At 37.2% G+C, this 23,331-nt stretch overlaps 1 protein-coding gene and 1 pseudogene across 1 annotated transcript; both read left to right on the top strand.

The window, feature by feature from the left end:
- Window positions 1–11,813, top strand: LOC110165171 (actin related protein 3). Its single transcript, XM_055164528.1, has 12 exons — window positions 1–186; window positions 1,692–1,747; window positions 2,219–2,343; window positions 3,430–3,540; window positions 4,084–4,179; window positions 4,653–4,760; window positions 5,675–5,818; window positions 6,305–6,478; window positions 7,772–7,864; window positions 7,940–8,065; window positions 8,266–8,349; window positions 10,974–11,813. Exons 1-12 carry the CDS (start codon window positions 143–145, stop codon window positions 11,067–11,069), a joined length of 1,257 nt encoding a protein of 418 aa, XP_055020503.1. The 5' UTR covers window positions 1–142; the 3' UTR covers window positions 11,070–11,813.
- A 5,658-nt stretch (window positions 11,814–17,471) lies between these two features.
- On the top strand, window positions 17,472–21,208 carry LOC110165172 (uncharacterized; annotated as a pseudogene).
- Window positions 21,209–23,331: the final 2,123 nt, after the last annotated feature.

Raw genomic sequence — 23,331 nt, 5'->3', positions numbered from 1 at the left:
AAGAGCATATCTGGCAGTACGCGGAAGCGCTGCTCAGACCGTGACGCTCTCCATTCAGGCTTGTGTATAAATGTCTATCGCGCTCATTTAGACAATCAGCAGTTACAGTAGTTATTAACATCTCGAGGTAAACGCAGCAGCCATGGCGGGCCGGCTCCCCGCTTGTGTAGTGGACTGTGGCACGGGGTAAGTCACCAAAAATGAGCTTCTAGTTGGCATTAGCATTAGCCCGGATCCGCTCCGCACGTCCACACCCAGACAGCGGCTGTCAGGCGCAGCTAACGCCCAGCACCGCGGCTCTCCGGCCCACACCAGGCCGTATGCGTGACCCCTGCCTTTAACCACTTTGAATTCTTTGACTTTTCCAGTAAATAACAACAAATGAAGCGATGGATCACATAAAATAGCTTTCCTAGGGCTGTACTGTATATATTTCAGCCAGCTAATGCTAATGCTACTTCCTGGATTGTTTCTTTACTTCCATGTATTTCATAGATTAGTACATGACTAAGAAACTAAAAGCAGCATTTTGACATTTTTCTTCTTCTTTCATTTACTTTTCAGTTAAAAACGAAAAACAATAACATGGGAGAACAGTCTATTATTGTTATTCTGTTTTAGTATATATATAAAAACAGCTTTCGACCTCTATTTCCAATCATTTTAATTTCGATATTTTATTCTCACTGGTTTATTTGTCCCGGAAGTTCTGCTGCAGTGTCACACATGGATCTATAATAAAAAAATAAATAAAATCAAATTCTAGTTCTATGGTGTAAACTAGAGCTGCTCAACTATGAAAAAAATCATTATCACAATTATTTTGGTCGGTATTGAAATCGCAATTATTTATGCAACAATTTTTCAGGTCAGTCCTTCTAGCAGCAAAACTTCCGGGACAAATAAACCAGAGAGAATAAAATATCCAAACTAAAATAGACACGATGACTGTTTTTTGATTGGTGTTATTTGATATAAACTTTAAATTAAATACTGGAAATAGAGGTTGAAATCTGTTTTTTTTGGTTTGACATTAAAACGGAAAAATGAAATAACAAACTCTTTTCCCATTTTATAATTTTTTGTTCTTAATTGAAATTCAAAAGAATGAATGGTATGGTATGAATGGTACTTTATTAAGACATTTTTTAGTTTAGTTAAAATTTTTAGGTTTAAAATGGGTAAAAAAAAAAAACAGCAGATTGAATAAAGAGTCATTTAACAATTTTCCTCTGTTTTAAATTGTATTGTATGTTAAGATCATAGACATATCTCGATACAGTGAGCTTTCGGTTCGATACGATATGTTTCAAATCGATTCGATATGGTTCAATAATAAGATAATTGTTAAATCATATCTGTGACACTAAAAGTTTTTGTTAAACCACTTCTTGTGCAAAGTTCATATGAAACACAAATATTTTAATCCTCAAAACAGTGAAAATGTTAAATGTCTTGCATAAACAAATTTCCTTCCATGAAACAAGCACCAAAACTGTAGCTGTAACAAAATAATTTAGTAAAATATACAATAAAATACTCTTGGCAATATATATAGATACAGCAGCCCACGATATTGACACTGTGTCATCACATTACAATACAATATATCGATTTGTCAATATTTTTACACACACTTATTTAGTCTATGGTTAAAATGAAATCTGATTTTGTTGACATTCATTTTGCAGGTACACGAAGCTTGGTTATGCTGGTAATACGGAGCCACAGTTCATCATCCCTTCATGTGAGTAACATGTTATTATTTATTGGATATTTATTAGTTATTTAGTTATCTGAATTAGGACAGTCAACCTAAAAATGGATTAGATGGCACAACAGATACATTTCAACCACTGTTCTTGTGAAAAACCTGAAACATTTGACATTTTAGCAGTAACTGAACACATAAAACATAGTAATTAACAAGATTATTGAAGATTATACAAAAAAATCTTGGCTTGTTTTTTTCTTTTTCTCTTATTTTTTGTGACATACATACATACATTCCACAAAATAACAAATGACAACTCCTGTATTTTGTTAAATTACTGCCTAAGCTATCAGAAAAATGTGTTCCTTACTCTAAATTGCTTCTGCATTTTGGATAGACTTTTTCTGTGTCGTGTACTGTTTTTTTTGGGGGGGTTTTTAAAATAGACTTCCTCCCAGGATTGGACTATTAGTTATTTGATGTGATATTAACTGTATGTGACAGGTATTGCAATCAAAGAGTCGGCCAAAGTGGGGGACCAGGCTCAGCGGAGGATGGCGAAGGGAGTGGACGATCTGGACTTCTACATTGGAGACGAAGCCATCGACAAACCCTCCTATGCCACCAAGGTACGGCTCTTTGTAATACAAGATAAAAATAACCTTAACCTTGTATTTTGTGTGGTGACAGAGAAGACGTTGAATTTGATACCAGTTTTGTTTCATATGTATAAAGAGATTAACCATAAACCAGGTTAAACTCCCAAAATCCATCTGACCAGTGACTCAGTCCAGTCACAGGGCAGCATTGTGATTTTTACAAAAGGCAAAGATAAAATGCCAAAATGAACTTCTGTGTTTGTGAAAAATGTGGACAAGAAACGTGTCTATGCTTTTCTCTCAATTGAATTCTAGTGATGGGCATATGAGACCTCAAGGTGTGTGGCCATTTCCAGCACTGTGGAACTGATTCTGTTGGTGTGTATTATAGCACCATCTGGTGGTTTAAAAATGAACTGCTTCCTATGCAGAAGCATTGACACAGCGCAGTGTTCGTTCATTCAGACATGTAAACACTCATTTGTGACAACTGTGGTCTGATATCCAACAAGTGAAAGAACTGACTATGAAGATGATGCAGTCTCATGTCATTATAACACGTCACAGCCTATTGTACAATAAAGTAGGATATATGTGATACATGACAAGATGAATGATAAAGTAAAAGTAACATAATAGTAAAATAATATAGTTCTTTCAGTAAATGTGTAGTGAGCTCCACTTGGGACTGATTAAAATGAGCCACACTGAACAGGTCTGTCTTCTGTTTCTCTGTGGTTCTGTGGTCATGAACTGAGACACTGCAACACATTTGAGCCTCACGCCCCTCGCTCTACACAAGCCGCCTCAGCGCTCCTGACACGAGCAACACCAAATGATACAGTAAATGAAACGGTCACGTGACTTTTCTTAAAATGATACACACAGTGACACAGCTCGACACATCGACTCATTTGGCCAACTACAACCAGTAAATAGAAGTGATGGGTCTAAGTTCTTCTGTAATTACTTGAGAGATAAATAACAGCTACATAACACACGTGCAGATTGATAAATTAGTTGAAGCTTAGTTTAAACATCTGTACTGAATCTAAAACTTCCAGTAAAAGCCTGTAGATGAGCCTGTTTAAGATCGTGGTCCATTCTCTGTTGCAGTGGCCCATTCGTCACGGTATAGTGGAGGACTGGGACCTGATGGAGCGCTTCATGGAGCAGATCATCTTCAAGTATCTGCGGGCAGAACCTGAAGACCACTACTTCCTCTTGGTAAGGCGGGCCTGCTGATTCTGGATTGGTTGTACTGTATTTTCATGATATTAAATACAATTTCTTCAACTGAAGGAAACAATCATGGACCTAATCATGAGCACACTTGGTTACTATATCACATCAAAAATCTGCATTGCAAAATTCTTCTTGCCACCAGTTCTCTTAACCTTCTAGGCATACAAACTGTTTAAAGTGTTAAAGCTACCTGATTTTTACTGCCTTCAAAATCTTTTAAACTGTTTACAGTGGTCCAAAGTTATTCCTCACTTACCTTATGCATTCAGAGCATCCTAATTATTCCCCGTAAAGAGTTTATAAGCGCTTTTCACAACTTGGAGTGGAGTTTTAACATCACTGCAATGCTAACAACAACTAGCATGCTAGCGGCGCACTTCCCGATTCTCTGACGTTAAAATGCTTAATAATTGGATGCAGACGGCACGCAGCGGTCCAATTTCAAATCAAGTCTGACTGGATAGGTCATGTAACTAAACGGACATTGTGCATGTTTTCTTATTGGACTGTGTTGTGTGAAAACAGACTGAGCCTCCCCTCAACACCCCGGAGAACAGGGAGTACACGGCTGAGATCATGTTCGAGTCCTTCAACGTCCCAGGCCTCTACATCGCTGTGCAGGTACGACTCACGTGTCTTTAAAGTGTAACTAAACAATAAATCAGCTTTTTTTGCTTCTAAACTGTCTTAATGGTAGTGGTTTTATAATAGTATTGCTTTTAGTATAATGTATCTGTAGTATGATTCCTCTAATTTCATGCAGTTTCTTGCTTCTCTCACTATTTGGGCTACTCAAAAGTAATTGAATTAAATTTTATTCCTACAGAGTGGAATCAATAAATGGTACTCTCATATGTACTTGGAAAATTATAATAAGAAACAAAAAACAAAAATTGTGAAGGAGACCCCTTATTGTCACTTGCTGTTTTAATTGTTTATGAAGTTGAAGTTTTTTTTCCCCCCATTCCCCTGTTAGCCACATGTGGCCTTAGCATCACTGTGCTGTTTTCATAAATATACTCATAGTCCTGTTCTTTACATGTTTGCATTTTGTATGTTTACGTCTAATGTTTTGTTTGGATCATTGTTTTCAGGCGGTGCTGGCTCTGGCCGCCTCGTGGACGTCTCGACAGGTGGGAGAGAGGACCCTGACCGGGACAGTGATCGACAGCGGGGACGGGGTCACTCATGTCATCCCTGTGGTACGAATACACAAACACACACACACACAAACACACCTCCTGCTTATATCCACATGGAATATCTGTGTGATCAATATTTTAGCTTGAATGTTTCTTATTAGGAAAGAGTTAAGATCTAGACAAAACTGACACAAGATTATGGACACATGAGGAAAATGTGTTTTCATGTGTTTACATTTAAAGTGGGTCAAAAGGGGGTCAAAGTGTTGGTGAGTTATATTTCTTGAGAAGTCTTAGATCCAAGAAGCAGTGCTACCATGAAAGTAAATATATAAGATAAAATATATCAGCAATGTTGAGGCTCAAGGTGTGAACAAAACCACACAATCTATTTATTAAATATAATGACAAAATCTGGTCATGTGGAGTTTGTGCCGGTCACACCTCTAGTTCTGACTCATGGTCACCAGTCTGATTACTGATTACTCATTCTAAAAGTAATGTAATTACTACAGTGAGTTTCAAAAGTAATTTAGTTACTGATTACGATAAGTTACTTGCAGCTTTAGGAACTAACTTTCTAAACTCTGTCCAGAACTAACTTTCCTTTACACCAAAACTTTCTGTTATAGAGGCTAATATCAAGCAAAGGCGATGTGCACACTGCTCCATACACCAGTATTTGTATTGTTTTGGTTCATATCTGATCTGCGTCTGACACCAGAAGAGGACATCCCTGCTACCTGTTTCTCTTTTTTCCTGTTTTATGACCATATGGATTGCACAATTTTTGGCACTGAAAAAGTAACTGAAACTTACTAGGGGCAAGAAACTATAATCTAATCACTCAATGTTCAGTTGTAACTAGTTTTATTACTGTGTTATTAAAAAAAAGTATTTGTAAAACTTGAGTAAGTCATAGAGAGTGTTTGGCGTGGTAGAGCAGAACTCACCATGGTCCTGTTGTATTTCAGGCTGAGGGATACGTGATTGGCAGCTGTATTAAGCACATCCCCATCGCCGGCCGGGACATCACCTACTTCATCCAGCAGCTGCTCCGTGAGAGGGAGGTGGGCATCCCCCCAGAGCAGAGCCTGGAGACCGCCAAGGCCGTCAAGGTAACACAACTGCAACACTCAGAGGAATAAAGTGAAGTTAAACGTTTGGAAAAGAGACAATATAAAGCATTGTAGTGTTGTCATGATACTAACATTTCTGTTTTAGGAAAAGACTGGATATTTAATACTGATTCCAAATCCAATACTGCACTGATAATTCAAATCACTGTATTTAGACGATAGAATTAAATTTTCAACATTAAATAGTAGTAGTACTTAAAAGAGTATCTAGAGTAGTTTCGATACTAGGTTTAGTACTATTAGGATCAGATTTTCAATACTTTTGACAACCTTAATATATGTTATTTTTATTTATCCATAGCAGTACTTGATTACAAATTGTTGCATGGGATTAATTACTTTAATTTTGTCTTGTGTTATTCTAGATTTTAGATTTTTTTAGATTTGCTAGGGAGTTATGCATCGTCATAAATCACTAATTCCTCTCCTTACCTCACTGACGTTGTTGTTGTTGTTGTTGTTCAGGAGCGCTTCAGCTACGTGTGCCCAGACCTGGTCAAAGAGTTCAACAAGTACGACACCGACGGCTCCAAGTGGATCAAACAGCACACCGGCATCAACGCCATCAGCAAGAAAGAGTTTACCATCGATGTGGGCTACGAGCGCTTCCTGGGGCCTGAGATCTTCTTCCACCCAGAGGTACAGCACCACCCAGCTTGTAGTACTACTCATCAAAACTACTACTTTTTACTACTAGTTGTGAAATTGACCCAATGAATCCAATCGATGCTGTAGCTGATGTCATCAACATTCCCTGGTGGGGTGGTGCTGACCAAAAGCATAGCTCTGTCTGAAGCTCTATTAAGCCAGTTAGACTTTAATGTGAGCTTAGTTTAACACATCAGATAGAACAGAGCTAATTGGAACTGCAACAGATGATGTGGAATCTTATTTAAGTCCCTCTCAAATAACAACACAGTCACAAGTTACCGTTAGCCAACAGTTTTTCACTTAGTCACTCCCAGATTCCTGCCAGCTTTGTGTACGTACTATGGTAACAGTTGTGTGGTTGTGTCCTTGAGCAAGACTCTTCACCTGCCTGTGTGCATGAAGGTGTTGTGTGATACTGATTAGTGTTAGCTGGAGATGCTGTTGAGTAGGGGTGTGCAAAAATATCGGACTATTGATATATCGTATAGTTTAATGTGATGATAGAGTATTGATATGGTGGACTGTTGTATTTATATATCGCCAAGAGTATTTTTTGCTATATTTTACTACATTATTTTGTTACAGGGCTACTGTTTTGTTGCTTGTTCAGAGGAAGGAAACTCGTTTATGCAACACATTTGACATTTTTTGACTTTTAATATCACAGCCATGATTTAGCCATTATTTTTTATTGAACAGTATCGAATTGATTTGCAATGTATTGTATTGAATAGTATCGAATCGTAAGCTCACTGTATCAAGATGTGTATCGTATTGTGGTCTATGTATCTTATCGAGGTATGTATCGTATCGTGGCCTATGTATTGAGGTATATATCGCATTGTGGCCTATGTATCATATAGTGACCTAGGTATCGAGGTATGTATTGTATCGCGACCTATGTATCGAGGTACGTATCGTATTGCAGCCTATGTATCGAGGTATGTATTGCATCGTGGCCTATGCATCAGGGTGTGTATCGTAACGGGGTTTGTATTGTATCGTGGCCTTTGTATCGAGGTATGTATCGTGTCATGACCTATGTATCGGGGTATCTATTGTATCGAGGTTTGTATTGTATCATATGTATCGTGGCCTGTGTATTGTATCGTGGCCTATGTATCGTGGCCTATATATCGAGGTGTGTATCGTATCGGCACCTTCTTAATGATACCAAGCTCTACTGTTGAGTCACTTTACAGTTAGTCCCAAAAGAAGTCCAGTTTTACTTTTGTCTTGAATTCATTTCGTAACTTTACCCATCGTGTGTGATCTTTGCAGTTTGCCAACCCGGACTTCACCCAGCCCATCTCGGAGGTGGTGGACGAGGTCATCCAGAACTGCCCCATAGACGTGCGGCGCCCCCTGTATAAGGTAACGAGCACTGCGCCATTTGTACACCTATCCCAGTATGCCCCGTGCTGATAATCGTGAACGCTCTTCCCTCAGAACGTCGTGCTGTCCGGGGGGTCCACCATGTTCAGAGACTTTGGGAGACGCCTGCAGAGGGACCTGAAGAGGACCGTGGACGCGAGGCTCAAAATCAGTGAGGAGCTCAGCGGAGGAAAGCTCAAGGTTTGGACTGAAAATAAAGATATAGACAAAATGAGCACAATTTACAGGCTCCTATTCTGCTGTTTTCTGATATATATTATAATGTCATGTCCTCATTAAAAATATAGGTAACAACATTATACAATGACTTGAAGCTCATAATATTTGATCTTTAATGAAGCTCTGGGTTTATGATATTAGAATTTGTTTTGTTTTTGCAGCCTAAACCCATTGATGTCCAAGTTATCACCCATCACATGCAGAGGTACGCCGTGTGGTTCGGAGGCTCCATGCTGGCTTCAACTGTGAGTATTTTTACAACAGTAAGACTCGATATAAACATCAGATACACAACTGTAAAGAAGCATTTAGACATGTAACAAGTTCATTACATCTGTTCAGATGAGGCTTAAAAAGACGCTGCTTTCTGTAGTTTCTAACACTGAATTTGGATCTTGACCATAGACTGTATAAAAGAAGTGGATTAAAGGGTGAAGTATAGTTCTGCGTCAATTCAACGCGCACTGCCGCCGTCGCCTTGTTCGCCGTCGTTTTTGATTTATGGATCTGCATCGAGGTCTGTGCATCACAAAGTAATTCACTGCCAAAACGCTAGGGGGCGACGATATCTGTCCATTCATATATACAGTCTGTGTGTACGACCCGCAGACGTATAATCTCTGAAAAGTTTAACATGAACCATCTCTAACGTGATAAATGTACAGAACAGACTCACCATTAGTACAATGTGACTCTGTCACTGAAAGACACTCATATTCCACTGAGTCATGTCCTTTTTAAGTCCGAGAGAAGCTGACTGTGTACCAGGAGTGAGCTGTTTTATGAACACTTTGTTTATGTAAGTTAGCCATGCGGTTTTAAGTTTCGTTTCTGTAAAACATAAACACATATGCGCAAAGCTTCATTAAACACATTATTTCTCAATATAAACTGAAAGAAAGAAAAGCCGACAGGAAATGTCTACAGAGCGGTGGTACGGAGGACCAATCACAGCTCTTATCATCTGCGTCGCTTCCCTTGGTGTCTGTGGCGTTTTGACGCGTAGTTAAAAAATTTCGGAGGCGCACGTCGGTCGACGCAGAGGCCCTGCATAGGGGGTACGCATTGACGCAGACTCTCATTGTCGTGACGCACACAATTTGGCACTGAACCGTAAATTGGCTTTAAGTGAGTGTGACGTCACCTGTAGTGTTCAGCGCCGCTTAAATGAGGCTCGCGCTGCTTAAATGAGGCTCGCGATGCTCACGGTTACAGGAGCCAATCTGGAGACAGGCTCTGTGTTATGAATAGGATTTTTCTAACGGACAAAATGGCCAAAAAAAAAGAAAATTCAGGATCATGTGTCGTGGGTTGATACAAACATTTTAAGACCAAAATGACAAGGCTCACAGCAGCAGGTACAGAGAGAGGAGCCCCAAATCCTAATGTAAGTCAACTGGAGCCAGAGTCAGAAGGAGCCGGAAGAGCCTCCTGGAGAACGTCCGATTTAGCAAACTGCGTCTAGAGCGTTAGCTATATCCACTCATATATACAGTCCATGATCTTGACTAGACGTGTGTAGAAAAATTGAAATATTAATATATCGTGAGAGTAATTTGGTGATAACTGGATAATAGTTTGTTTTATAGGCGTCTAACTGTAGGCTCACCATGGCTCTTATATTTCCTCAGTTTCTGGCAACCATTAAAACTATTAGCTCTCTGGTGTTTTCATTTTACAGAAAGTGGCTTACATGACACAGTAACATAATCAGCAATGTTCCTACAAGACAAAATACACTTTTTATTTTTAACTAACAACAATAACAGCAACAAATTGATCTATAAAAAATAAAACAAAAAAAGTAAATAATTATTAATAATAACTGATTAATTAAAAAAAAAAAGAAAAAAGGTCTGTAGTTTAGTCGATTAATTGAAAAACACATACACCAGAGGCCACGTTGACCCTCACACACTCTTCTCACCTTTTTCACCCCTGACCCATTTTCCTGCCTGGATACACTATCATTACTGTGGACTACTGTACTGTACTGATATTGACAAGAGTACTTTTCAGCTTTTTTTGTGATCGCGTTACACTACCTAGTGTTAGGAAACTTGTTTATGCAATACACTTGACATAGCCACTCTTTTGATGATTCATTTATTTTATGTATTTTCCTAGTAACTTTGCACAGGTTGTGGTTTAACAAAAAGTATTGTTGCTTAAATATATTTGGTTCTCAAACAACAGCAATATATCACAGAGTATTATGTGTAATATATCAAGTATCGTATGAATTGCTGTATTATGATAAAATCGTGAGCCGTGTATCGTATTGAATCATGACTGACTCGATTCCCAGCCCTAACCTTGACTAATACTGTACTGTACTGCAAAATGAACATCTACTACATGATTTGGAATTACTCGTATTTGATCTCACAAGAAGGAGGGTCACCTTTCCACAGATCTGACATATAATTTACTGGCATCACTTGCTTGTTGCCATGGAGATAAGTTTGATGCCATACTGTAGATCATTCCGGCAAAGCAAAAATATTCATGGAAACAAACAGGTGTCAAACTTTTCATTTAAAAAGTTAGTTACTGCATCTTTTTAAAATATTCCTGACGAGTTGTTGTTTTTGCTTGAATAAGGAACACTAACTGGCATGCTATCTGCGCACTTCCTGAATAAAACGCTTTATAATTAGATGCAGAGGGTACACGGCTTACTTTTATCTCAGTACTTATACAGTATTTCTGGACTGGGGTAAGACACATTTTGCTCAAAAAAAAAAAAAAAAAAAAAAATCAGGTACAGGCTCTTTAACCTAGTCGTTCAGTTAACGTTTTTACATTTTTAACCTATGTAGTTCATATTTTTTGCCTCTTTTTAATAATTCCTCTCTTGTTTTCTCAGCCCGAGTTCTACCAAGTGTGTCACACCAAGAAGGACTACGAGGAGATTGGGCCCAGCATCTGTCGACACAACCCCGTCTTTGGAGTCATGTCCTAGGCCGACCGATCACGACAAAAAGAGAGCGCGGGGGCCGACCAGGAGGCGCTACGGCAAAAACAAACAAACAAACAAACAAAACTACCCACAAGCCTTTGCAACGACGTGCCGCACTTCGGAAAGAAACCGTGGACCAAACAGGAGCGCGACAGAATTGAGAGGTGAAGAGAAAGTTAAGGGCAAACTGGAAATAAATAATAATAAAAAATAATATTGGTTTTGCGTACCTCCTATTGATACTTTGCAGTGCCATTATGCTGGGGGATTTAGCATGTATGTCTATGGTGATATGTGCAGCAGTTACGATAGTGACACATGCAGGCAATTTGAAAACTCAAGAAAAAATACAAGACTTATTTAAACACACATTTCCAGGAGCTTGTGATCAATCCGAGAGTCTCATCAGTCATCACTAAAACAGTGTTGAATTACGGACCTTCAGACAGAGCAGTTCCTCTAGTTAGCTTCTCCTCCCCAGGGAATGTTGATTATATCAGCTGCAAAGTATCAATACATTCTTATTCCTTATGTATAAATGCAATTGTGTGTATATGGGATGGGTACTTTTTGCTATGTGTAAAAAATACATTCTAAAAAGAAAAGGGCATGTTATGCTTAAGAGAATTCGGGGTCTTTCAGGAATAATAATTGAAAAAATGTAAACAAAAAGAGAGACTTATCTTTTTTGTATTTTTAAACTTGTGGAATTAATGGTTTGGGTAAAAAATAAATGGTTAAAATGTGTGTTTTTGTCTTTGTTGTTCACTCCATATATATATATATATATATATATATATATATATATATATAAATACTTTACTACTAGTAGAATTAGTAATCACATTAACAACAGTGCATTACATTTAGACAACAGTAAAACAGTTGATGCTGGTACTATTCCCTTGCTTTTAAAAGTGCTAGTACTGCTACTTGTGATGTTCCTTTTGTACTGCTACCACAACTCGTTTAAAAGATAGTGAAATTGCATAGTCTAATGAACCTTATTAACTTAGAATGCTGTTTGGTCCATGTACCATTCATTCTTTTGAATTTCAGTTAAGAACGAAAAACAATGAAAAATGGAAAAAAGTTATTTCATTATTCCGTTTTGGTGTCAAGCAAAAAAAAAAAGATTTCGACCTCTATTTCCAGTAGTTAATGTTAAGTTAATTTGAAATAACACCAATCAAAAAGTCTCTGTCTATTTCAGGACTTACCTGAAAAATCGCAGTTTTGCAACACATTTATAGAACATTTCCTTTTTTATTCTAAGCTCCTCCCTCAGTCCCTTTTAGCTCCGCCCCCTGCCCATCTATATAAGGCTTGCTCTTCCTGATGGTCCTCGCTCCGCCATGTACCCTCAGCAGAGTCTCTGTAAAGCTCTGGCCTTGACATCTATGTCACTGCTTTGCATTTTCCCGGTTATATGGAGCCGCGCCCCGTCTTGGGACTTTCCAGGTACTTTTACTGTAGTATTATTTCTACTGTAGTATTTCTACTGCCTATTACAGCATTTGCTCAAATGTGTGTTTATATATAGATTTATTTTTTTTTCTGTTGTAAAAAAAAATCTTATATATTGTGAATTTTGGTTTGAAAGACTTGACAACAGGGCATAATATGCAGTTTTTTCCCTCAGATATATATGTATGTGTGTGTGTGTATATATGTATATATGTATATGTGTGTGTGTGTGTGTGTGTGTATACACACATACACACACATATAGACTGGACAAAAATGGTGGTACCCCTCTGGCAATGAAAGAAAAAATCAACAAGCATCACTAAAATAACTTGAAACTGATAAAAGCAATAATAAATAAAAAAAATACTGAAAACTGACCAACAAATATCAAACATTGTTTTTCACCAGTGGTTAAACAGAATAATTTAAAAAAACAAAATAATGAAACTGGCCAGGACAAAAATGATGGTACCCTTAACGTTATACTTTGTTGCACAACCTTTTGAGGAAATCATTGCAAACAAATGATTTCTGTAACTGTCAATGAGACTTCTGCTCTGATCAACAGGTATTTTAACCCACTTCTCATGAGCAAAATGCTTTAGTTGTCTCAGGTTTGAAGGATGCCTTCTCCAGACAGCATGTTTCAGCCCATTTTTACAGATGTTCAATAGAATTGAGATCTGGGCTCACAGAAGCTACTCACCGACTACTCACCGAAACGACTACTTTTTACTACTTATGAACTACGTTATGAATTTGACCCAGTGAATCCAATCAATACTGTAACTGATGTCATCAACATTTCCTGGTGGGGTGGTGCTGACCAAAAGTATTGCTCTGTCTGAAGCTCTATTAAGCCAGTTAGACTTTAATCTGTGCTTTGTTTTAACAATCAGAAAGAACAGACTTAGTTGGAATTACAAAAGGTGATCGGTAATCTTATTTAAGTTAAATAACAACACAGTCATAGTCTGTTAGATAAGTTACCATTAGCCAACAGTTTTCCAGATTAGTTCTTCCTACCAGCTTTGCATGCATACTGCAGTAACGGTTGTGTGGTAGTGCCCTTGAGCAAGACACGTGTTGTGTTTTTTTTATTATTATTTTAGTACAGTGCTACAGGAACTCAGGAACGGCTCAAGTGATTGAGCTAAAATCTGAGATTCTTTCATTTGGTGATTTTAGAATTTTTTTGAAAAATTTTCTGCCAAATCTGAGATGACTCATAGGGGAGATACAGACTGACCCTGGTCCATGTTTCAGTGTTGTGTGTATATATCAAAGCCTAAACATCATTTATTGCATGCAACATGCTTTTTTTGCTTTTTACAAACTTTTTAACAATTATCTGTGTATAATATATACACAGAACAGAAAAAAAAAGGTTGCTGGATTTGCCATTAAAACGTTGTGGAAAGCAGTTTGCATGCAATAAAATGATGTTTAGGCTTTGAAACTTTATTTCGATCTTCTCTAACACATATTTTTCTCAGAACATGAACATCACTTTTTCATGTTGATGAAATTTTATCAAATCATGCTGAATATGCAGATTTATCTTATCTTATCGTGAAATGTATAAGTATGTATAATTGAATTTAATTGATCTAATTCTGTAAAAGAATACAAAAACAATCTTTAGTTTTCCACAGTTCTGTTTTGTCTTAAACAGAATCAAACACACAGAGAGCACAAGTACAGAGACACACAGTTTGGAGCTGGACAATGTGAAGATTTATTCCAGTGAAGAAGCTCTGGTCTCTGTGGACACAGAAGAACGCATGATGATCACATTCTGATGATCTACTCTGTTCTACATGTTTAAATACACTTAAAGCAATTATTACTACAATAATGGACCGGAACAGAAGAACAAGAACATTAGAATGTATCTGCAGAAACAAAACTCACTCAGGAAGTTCATTTAGAAAAATTCTTTTAAAATCATTTTAGTTGAGTTACTTACTTTGTTCATCTGTGCTCTGTGTTTTGTTGGTTCTCAAACATCTTCCTTTTTTCTGAAACATCAGATAGAACATTCATGAACTTCCCCACAGCTCCAGCAGAGCTCTGGACGTCACTCTTTGTTTTGTAGACGACTCTGGAACAAACACATTCAAATCTGAGTACAACTGTCACACTCCTGTAGATGGACAGTCAAAGACAATTTGTTCATGGAAAACAGTCCTTACATTAACTCTAATTTCAAATAAAACACCACAAAATGTTTTAATATGACGACATTCTAGTCCAGAGAAGCATATAAAATCTTTGAAAAGTCTCACCTCCAGATCAAGTTCTATAATCCTCCTGCTCCACACTGTGTGTCCTCTGCTCCTGGATCTGTCCTGTGTCCTGTTACATTTGAATTTTCCCTTCCAAAAGTTTTGGGAGGAGAATTCCAGAGGAGGAGCCTCACCACAGATTAGAATAAAGTCATGTTTCCTCAACCTGATTAAAACCTGCAGTCTCACATCGGCCACAATCAAGTGACCTTTGTAAGTATTTAAAACATGCTGGACAGAGAAAGGTAAAAAAAGTCATGTTACTGTTGTCCAATTAGTTTTTGCAATTGAGCAACTCCTCTCAGACCCTTTTTCAGTATATATATGTGACATAAGGTGAGTTTTGTCAGTTGTAGCTTTAAAAAGGTAAAAAAAAATAAATAATATATATATATATATATATATATATATATATATATATATATATATATATAATATATATATATTATATATATATATACTTTCAGCCTACAACCAGTTAAGTCGAAACTTTTACCGCAAATTATGTTTCAAATGTGCTCACAAATAACACCAGAGCATTTATTTATGTCACATTTTTTTTCTTTTTACAAAATCCAGGGATCTCAACACCACATCCATGCGTACTGCCGTGCGTGCTGACCCCCCCCTGCCCCCGTCAAACTTCACAGTGGCCAATACCTGTACCACAGTCATGTCAGAGTAAGATAAGTGGCACATGGCAGCGATGTGAAGTGACAAGCTGCAGTGTTGACCCTCCAACCTGTTCTCCCCCACCCCATCTATGCTGCGGCCGGTGCACCCATAAAGACCCAACACTTCCCCACAGCTGTATGTGGCCCTAAAAAATCAGTCACCTCACATGCGAACGGCGGATCTACGAGGCTGGCGCATGTGACAGGGGTACCGAGGAGAGGGAACAATAGCGCTGAGCTAAAGTTCCACAATGCATCGAAGCTGAGGTCAAGATCAGTGCAAAACTAAGATCAAGAATAAGCAAAGATTCACCATTATTTAGATTTAGACCAAGGCAAGCATGCTAAGCACATTCCTGATTCAGAACCAGTATAATTAGTTGCAGACAGTACACAGTGGACTGAAGAGCTCCTTATACAATATATCTGTACTGGGGCAAGACGAACACAAGACTACACACTACTACAAGCTCATTTAATTCATCTGATTTTTTCACAGATCTACCAGGTGGAGACAACCGGGGTCAGAGGGTGAAGAAGAACTCCCAAGCGAAATCACACTACACTGTTCTGTTTCTACTGATTTACTGATACTTTGATTACTGTATAAAAAATGATTCTACTCGTGTACACAACGTCGACACTTGTCCAAAGTCACCGAATAACCGAGCAGTTCCAGTTAAATGCATTTCGTCCGAAGAAACCACCTACCTGACACCATCCAACACCCATGCCCCTGAAAACTATGTTCATTAACATGAAACGTAATGTACTTATCATAATACAGAGTTTCTATATCTCAATCACCTCATCACTGGTGCTGCCTTATCGCGCGGAGGTTTGCTGCTCAAGATTCTGGAGCTGTATGTCTGAGCCTTAGACTGAACTTACATCTCCGCAGGGTTCCCATGACAAAGAGTCCCAGAAGATGAGCCAGACCAAAAGCAACCGACAGAACTACAAATGAAAACTGCAATATTAAAATTTTTGTACAAATGCTTTGGTTGTGTCTTCAGTGTAATAGTATTCACAGCCTGAAAGTACTAACAGAAATAATGCAATAATAGTAGTTATAGTAGTTTTAGTAGTAAGAGCAGTATACCTTTATAGTATAGTAGCAGTGGAGTAATAGAGCGCAAGTGTTCACACTGCCTAACTTAGTTATATAGTGGAGTAGGTAGAATAGTACCTTATGGTAATGTCATTTTTCTATAGCTTTTCCACCTCAAGGCACTAAACACTTTAACAACAAGGAACCATTCACCCAATCACCACCAGTGTACGCAGACACTGTGGCAAGGTGGGTTAAGTGTCTTGCCCAACACAACAGCAGCATCATCTTGGACTAGAATCGCCCAGCAACCTGTGGTCAGTGATCTGCCGCTCAAACTGTATGTCATATTGAATGAAATCGAACCCCGACCTTCAGATCAGTGTTATTATTTAATGTTATGGTTGTTTTCTGAATGTTGTAATAGTAAAGAACTGTCAAAGTATTATCTGGTAACAATACTACTAAAGCATGTATTACGCAGTGTATAGTAATGATAGTAGTTTAGAATTTTGTATTATTTTATTTGTTGAGCCAAGTAAAACTAAACAACAACAATAACAAAAATAAATACATAAATGCATAAAAAGGATTTGGGACCGGTGCTCAAAAGGAGCAGGATGAGTTTAAAAAAAAAAAAAAACAATCAAAACACTTTTTCTTTTCCACCTGACACCTATTTTTATTTTTATTTTTAGTAGTAGTAATAGTAGTAAGTAGTATTTTTTTAGGCAAAAGTATTTTTAACCACAATCAGTACATGAAAGTATCAAAGATTTACAATAATGTTGTAACTAGTAGTAGTGGTTGCAGTAGTACAAAAACAGGATTAATAATAATTACAGTAAGAATATACACAGTGATTAAAGGTTGTTGTAGCAGAATCAGCAAAACTGAATTACAAAATATAGAGTAGTAGTAATAGCTGAAGTAGTTGTAGTAGTACTTGGCCAATTACAAAATGCACTTAAAATGATGCGTGGTTGTTTTCTGAATGTTTGAAGCTGAAGTAACAGTCAAAGTATTGTAGTGGTAACAGTAAAAATAGCAGATGACTGTACAATAAAACAGTAGGATTAGTAATTACAGGAATGCAGTAGTAGTGATAGTAATTAAAATTAGTAGTAGTGGTGGGTGGAGGTGTATTGAAAATACTGATAAGCTTGCTGGAAGTTCTTTAGATGTTTTGTCTCGGCAGTAGTAGTAATAATAGTAGTTTCTGTGTGAACATTTCCTTTTTTTAGCCTAAGCTCCTCCCTCAGTCCCTCTTAGCCCCGCCCCCTGCCCCGTCTATATAAGGCGTGCTCTTCCTGGTGTTCCTCGCTCCACCATGTACCCTCAGCAAACTCTGTGTAAAGCTCTGGCCTTGACATCTGCGTCACTGCTTTTCTTTTTCCCGGTTATATGGAGCCGCGTCCTGCCTCGGAACTCTCCAGGTACTTTTACTGTAGTATTATTTCTACTGTAGTATTTTATTGCCTATTACAGCGTTTGCTCAAAAGTATATTAATAATTATTTTTTTTTCTGTTGTAAAAAAAAAAATCATATCTATATATTGTGATTTTTTGTTTTGAAAGATTCGACAATAGGGCATAGTATTGTTGTGTGTGTGTGTCCGTTATCTTGTGACGCAGTTTTTTTTCATCTACCCAGAACTTAAGGGTGTGTCCAGTGCAGTCCAGTTTAAGTTTTGAGTTTAATTTGTAGGAACCTCTAAAACATGTGAATAACGGTGTAGTTTTATCTAAATAATAATAAAATGAATACATATATTCTTGTCTTCTTCGTTTTAAAGAAATTGATTCAATAGATGTTTTTTTTTTATAGATCAAACTACTAATCACGCCTCTAATTTATTTTCGAGTCAAAAAAAAAAAAAGCATTTGAAAAGACTCAAGATTGATAGTCCTGTAAACTAAACGCCATTCGACATTTCCTGCTTTTCCACGGAGTGTTATCGTAGGCAAAGCAATAAGCAATAACATTCCATGAGACTGTGGGGAGTTTTGTAAGTGTAGGGTATTATCTGTTAATAAGGCTAGTGTACAGTTTAGGGAGTATATCTGTTCCATAAGGTGTGACACGACAGTTGTAGGGAGTCCGTACATAAAGATATAGTTTACATTTAGGATATTATCTTATTCAGGTGAGTTGTACAGTTGTAGGGAGTATTATAGTATGAATGTAGTCCTGTATCTCTCACTGATCTTTTTTAAAATCTTTTTTCAAATTTCTTTCAAAATGTGCATAATGTTTATTTTATTTTTCCATTTTATTTTTCACAGAAATGATCAACACCACATCTGGAGGCCAGTGCGTGCTCCCCTGCCCCTGCCCCCTCAACTTCACTCTGGTCTTACTCCAATGGAGTCGGCCGGATGTGAAGGACAAAGGCTGCGTGTTTGACCTCCGACCTTTCCCCCAACACCCGTCCTATCGCGGCCGGGTGCACCTAAAGGACCCACTCCAACAGCTGTAACGTGGCCCTAAAAAATGTCACCTCCAACGACACGGGGGTCTACGAGGGCTGGGCGCTGTGCAGGGGTCCGGGGAGCACCGCTGAGCTAAAGTTCCACAATGTCATCGAGCTGAGGGTCAAAGGTCAGTGCAAAACTATAGATCAAGAATAAAGGAAAGATTCACCATTTATTTTACACAAATAGTATTTGGATCAAGGTTAACTCTACTTCATTAGCTTTAACCAGTATCTGTACGACTTAAATGTGCAGTACTTGATTTTTACTGTCTTTAAAACAAGAAAACACAAGCCTAACAATACCAAAAGTACTAACAGTATTCAGTACTAGGCTAGTAGTTGTACTTTACTTTGCTCATATTAAGTTTAATAGTAAAGAGAAGAAATGGTATTGGGTATTTGTAGTAGTTATTTAATACCAAATTAGTAGTATTTCAAATTGTACATATAAGCCTAATAGTAAAAAGAAGTTGTAGTTGTAGCAAGTAGCCTAACAATACCAAAAATTGTGAATCATAAAGTAGTGGTAGTAGTAGCAGTATCACTAATACTTAATATTGTACATATTGTTAATTCCAATAGTTAGGAAGGATGTAGTAGTAAGTATCCTAACTATGCCAAAAGAACTACTGATCAAATTACAGGATTGCAGTAGTTAGTATGTAGTTTTAGTAGCAGTTGTGGTGGTAGTTGTGAGGCCAGGAGTTTTGTTGGGACAGAGGAAGCATGCTAACGTGCAGTTCCTGATTAAAACACTTCATAATTACCGTATTTTTCGGACTATAAGTTGCTCCAGAGTATAAGTCACACCAGCCAAAAAATGTGTAATGAAGAAAAAAACATATAGAAATCGTACTTGACTATAAGTCACACTTTTTGTGGGAAAATTATTTGATAAAATCAGAGACCAGGAACTGACATTTCATGTTGAAAGTCAAGTTCTAGTAATAACAATAGAAAACAGAACAACAACGTCACATTTCTTCAGATAACTATAGCATAAACAACAGAACAGAACAAATTTACTAGTTGTCATCAGACTCAGCATCAGTTCCAGTTAGAATTATTCGGGTCTTTCTGAATCCCGACAGGATGGTTTCAGTGTCACGAAGTCCAGACTTTGTCCATCCATCCAGACTACAGAGAAGTTTCCTCCCGGGTCCAAGTTTCTCTCTCACTCCAAACTTTCTTTCAGCTGCGATTTCACTTGTAAACTTGTAATCTGAGATATTTTTATTTTTGGGGGTTGTGTCAGTCTCTTTCATAAGTTTTGTAAATTATTAAATAGTTTCAGTGGTAGAAGAATAGCGATCGACTGACATGATACAGAAGAGCTCTTTCTGCAGGGAAGTGCAGTAGGTGAAGGACAGTGGTACAGAGGAACAGGAGCAGCAGAAACTCACACACAAGACTAGAGCTTCTCGTGGCTTCAGTGTGAACATTTTAATATATAAGACACACCGGAGTATAAGTCACAGGAAACACCCAAACCATGAAAAAAGTGCCACTTAGAGTCTGAGAAATACGGTAGTTGCAGACAGTACACGGCGAATATTTTGACCTGAAGAGCTTCTTATATAATACATCTGTACCGGGGCAAGATGAACACAAGACTACACACTACTACAAGCTCATATTCAGTTATACTCATTTAATTCATTCTGATTTTTTTCACAGATCTACCAGGTGGAGACAACCGGGATCAGAGGGTTGAAGAAGAACTCCCCAAGCGAAGATCACACTACACTGTTCTGTTTTCTACTGGATTGATACTGATACTGATACTGATAAAAATTTTACTCTACACAACGTCGAAACTATGTCCAAAGTACCGAATATCGAGCAGTTCGTTAGAATCGTCATTTTCGCCAAAAACACCCCCTGACCCTTCCAACACCCCTTCCCCTGAAACTACTGCATTAAATGAAACGTAATGTACTGTAGTCTAATACAGTAGTTTCCATATCTCATCCCCCTCCACTGGTTGCTGCCTTATCGCGGCGGAGGGGTTTGCGTGCTCAAAGGATTCTGGGAGCTGTAGTGTCTGGAGCCTTAGACTGAACTACATGGCTCCTGCAGGGTTTCCCACGACAACGAGGTCCCAGAAGATGAGCCAGACCAAAAGCAACCGACAAACTACAAAACTGAAAACTGAAAATATTAAAGATATTTTTGTACTAAATGCTTTGGTTGTGTCTTCAGTGTAATAGTATTCATCAGCCTGATAAAGGTACTAACAGGAAAATAATGCAGATAATAGTAGTTATAGTAGTTTTAGTAGTAGTAGCAGTAATACAAGCACCTTTAGTAGTAGTAATAGTAGCAGTGGAGACTGGTCAATAGAGGGCGCAAGTGTGTCACACTGCCTAACTTGAGTTATAGTTGTTTTAGTGGTAGTAGTAGTAGTAGTAGTAGTAGTAGTAGTAGTAGTTGTTGTAGTAGTAATAGTAGTAGTAGTAGTATAGAAATAGAATCAGTAGGGACTGCACTTACAGTACATTATTTATGTGTATGGATGTGTTCTGAATGTTGTAATAGTTGAAGTAACTGTCAAAGTATTAGTAGTGGTAACAGATGACTATACATTAAAAGCAGTAGTAGTTACAGCAGTGTAGTAGTAATGATAGTAGTTAGAATTTTGTATTCATTTTATTTGTTTGAGCAAGGTAAAACTAAATCAACAACAATAACAAAAATAAATACATAAATGCATAAACAAGGATTTGGGACCTGGTGCTCAAAAGGAGCAGGATGAAGTTTAAAAAAACAAAACAAAAACATAATCAAATCACACTTTTGTCTTTTCCACCTGACACCTATTTATTTATTTTTATTTTTAGTAGTAGTAGTAGTAGTAGTAGTAGTAGTATTTTAGTTGTAGGCAAGACAGGTTTATTTTTATACCACAATCAGTACATGAAGTAATTCAAAGTACTTTACGAAAATAGTTGTTAGTACTATATATGTGCAGTAGTACAAAAACGGATTAATAATAATTACAGTAAATATACACAGTGATTAAAGTTTGTAGCAGAATCAGCAAAACGAATTACAAAATATATAGTAGTAGTAATAGCTGAAGTAGTTGTAGTAGTACTTGGCAATACAAAATGCACTTAAAATGATGCGTGGTTGTTTTCTGAATGTTTGAAGCTGAAGTAACAGTCAAAGTATTGTAGTGGTAACAGTAAAAATAGCAGATGACTGTACAATAAAACAGTAGGATTAGTAATTACAGGAGTGCAGTAGTAGTGATAGTAATTAAAATTAGTAGTCATGGTGGAGTGTATAAAATACTGATAAGCTTGGAATTCTTTAATTTTGTCTGGCAGTAGTAGTAATAATATATTTCTTGTGAACATTTCTTTTTTTAGCCTAGTCTCCCTCAGTCCTCTTAGCCCCCCCTGCCCCGTCTATATAAGGCCTCTCTTCCTGGGTTCCTCGCTCCACCATTACCCTCAGCAAACTCTGTTAAAGCTCTGGCCTTGACATCTGGTCACTTCTTTTCTTTCCCGTATATGAGCGCGCCTGCCTCGGAACTTCCATACTTTTACTTAGTATTATTCTACTGTAGATTTTATTGCCTTACAGCATTTGTCAAATGTATTTTAAAATATTTATATATGTTAAAATATATATATATATTTATATATATAATATTTTTTATTATTTATGTATAATAAATATTATATATTATATATATATATATTTTTTTTTTTTTTTTTTTTTTTTTTAGTATGTAAAAAAACAAAAAAAAAAAATATATATATATATATATATATATATATATATATTAGTGATTTTTGGTTTGAAAGAATTGACAGTAGGGCATACTATTTGTGTGTGTGTGTGTGTGTTTCTGTGTCCGTTATCTTGTGACGCAGTTTTTTTTCATCTACCCCGAACTTAAGGGTGTGTCCAGTGCAGTCCAGTTTGAGTTTTGAGTTTAATATGGAGGAACCTCTAAAAACATGTTGAATAACGGTGTAGGTTTATCTAAATAATAATAAAAATGAATACATATATTCTTGTCTTCTTCTGTTTTTAAAGAAAATTGATTCAAATAGATGTTTTTTTTCTATTATAGATCAAACTACTAATCACGGCCTCTGATAGTTCTATTTGTCGAGTCAAAAAAAAAAAAAAGCATTTGAAAAAGACTCAGAAATTTGATAGATCCTGTAAACTAAACGCCATTTCCTTTTCTACCATTATCGTAGGCAAAGCAATTAACATCATGGAGACATGTTGGGAGTTGTTGTACAGTTGTAGGATTATCTGTTAAATAAGGCTGAGTTGTACAGT

This window comes from Boleophthalmus pectinirostris, unplaced genomic scaffold, assembly GCF_026225935.1.
Source record: "Boleophthalmus pectinirostris isolate CB_2022bp ecotype Guang Dong unplaced genomic scaffold, ASM2622593v1 HiC_scaffold_11, whole genome shotgun sequence".
Taxonomy (NCBI): Eukaryota; Metazoa; Chordata; class Actinopteri; order Gobiiformes; family Gobiidae; genus Boleophthalmus; species Boleophthalmus pectinirostris.
This window is presented reverse-complemented; position numbering and strand designations above follow the sequence as displayed.

Excerpts from the sequence above, each read along its gene's own strand:
- LOC110165171 (XM_055164528.1), top strand. The coding sequence starts at position 143 with ATGGCGGGCCGGCTCCCCGCTTGTGTAGTGGACTGTGGCACGGG. Across the intron at positions 187-1,691 it reads GTAGTGGACTGTGGCACGGG|GTACACGAAGCTTGGTTATG; the intron begins GTAAGTCACCAA and ends TTCATTTTGCAG. Across the intron at positions 6,479-7,771 it reads AGATCTTCTTCCACCCAGAG|TTTGCCAACCCGGACTTCAC; the intron begins GTACAGCACCAC and ends TGATCTTTGCAG.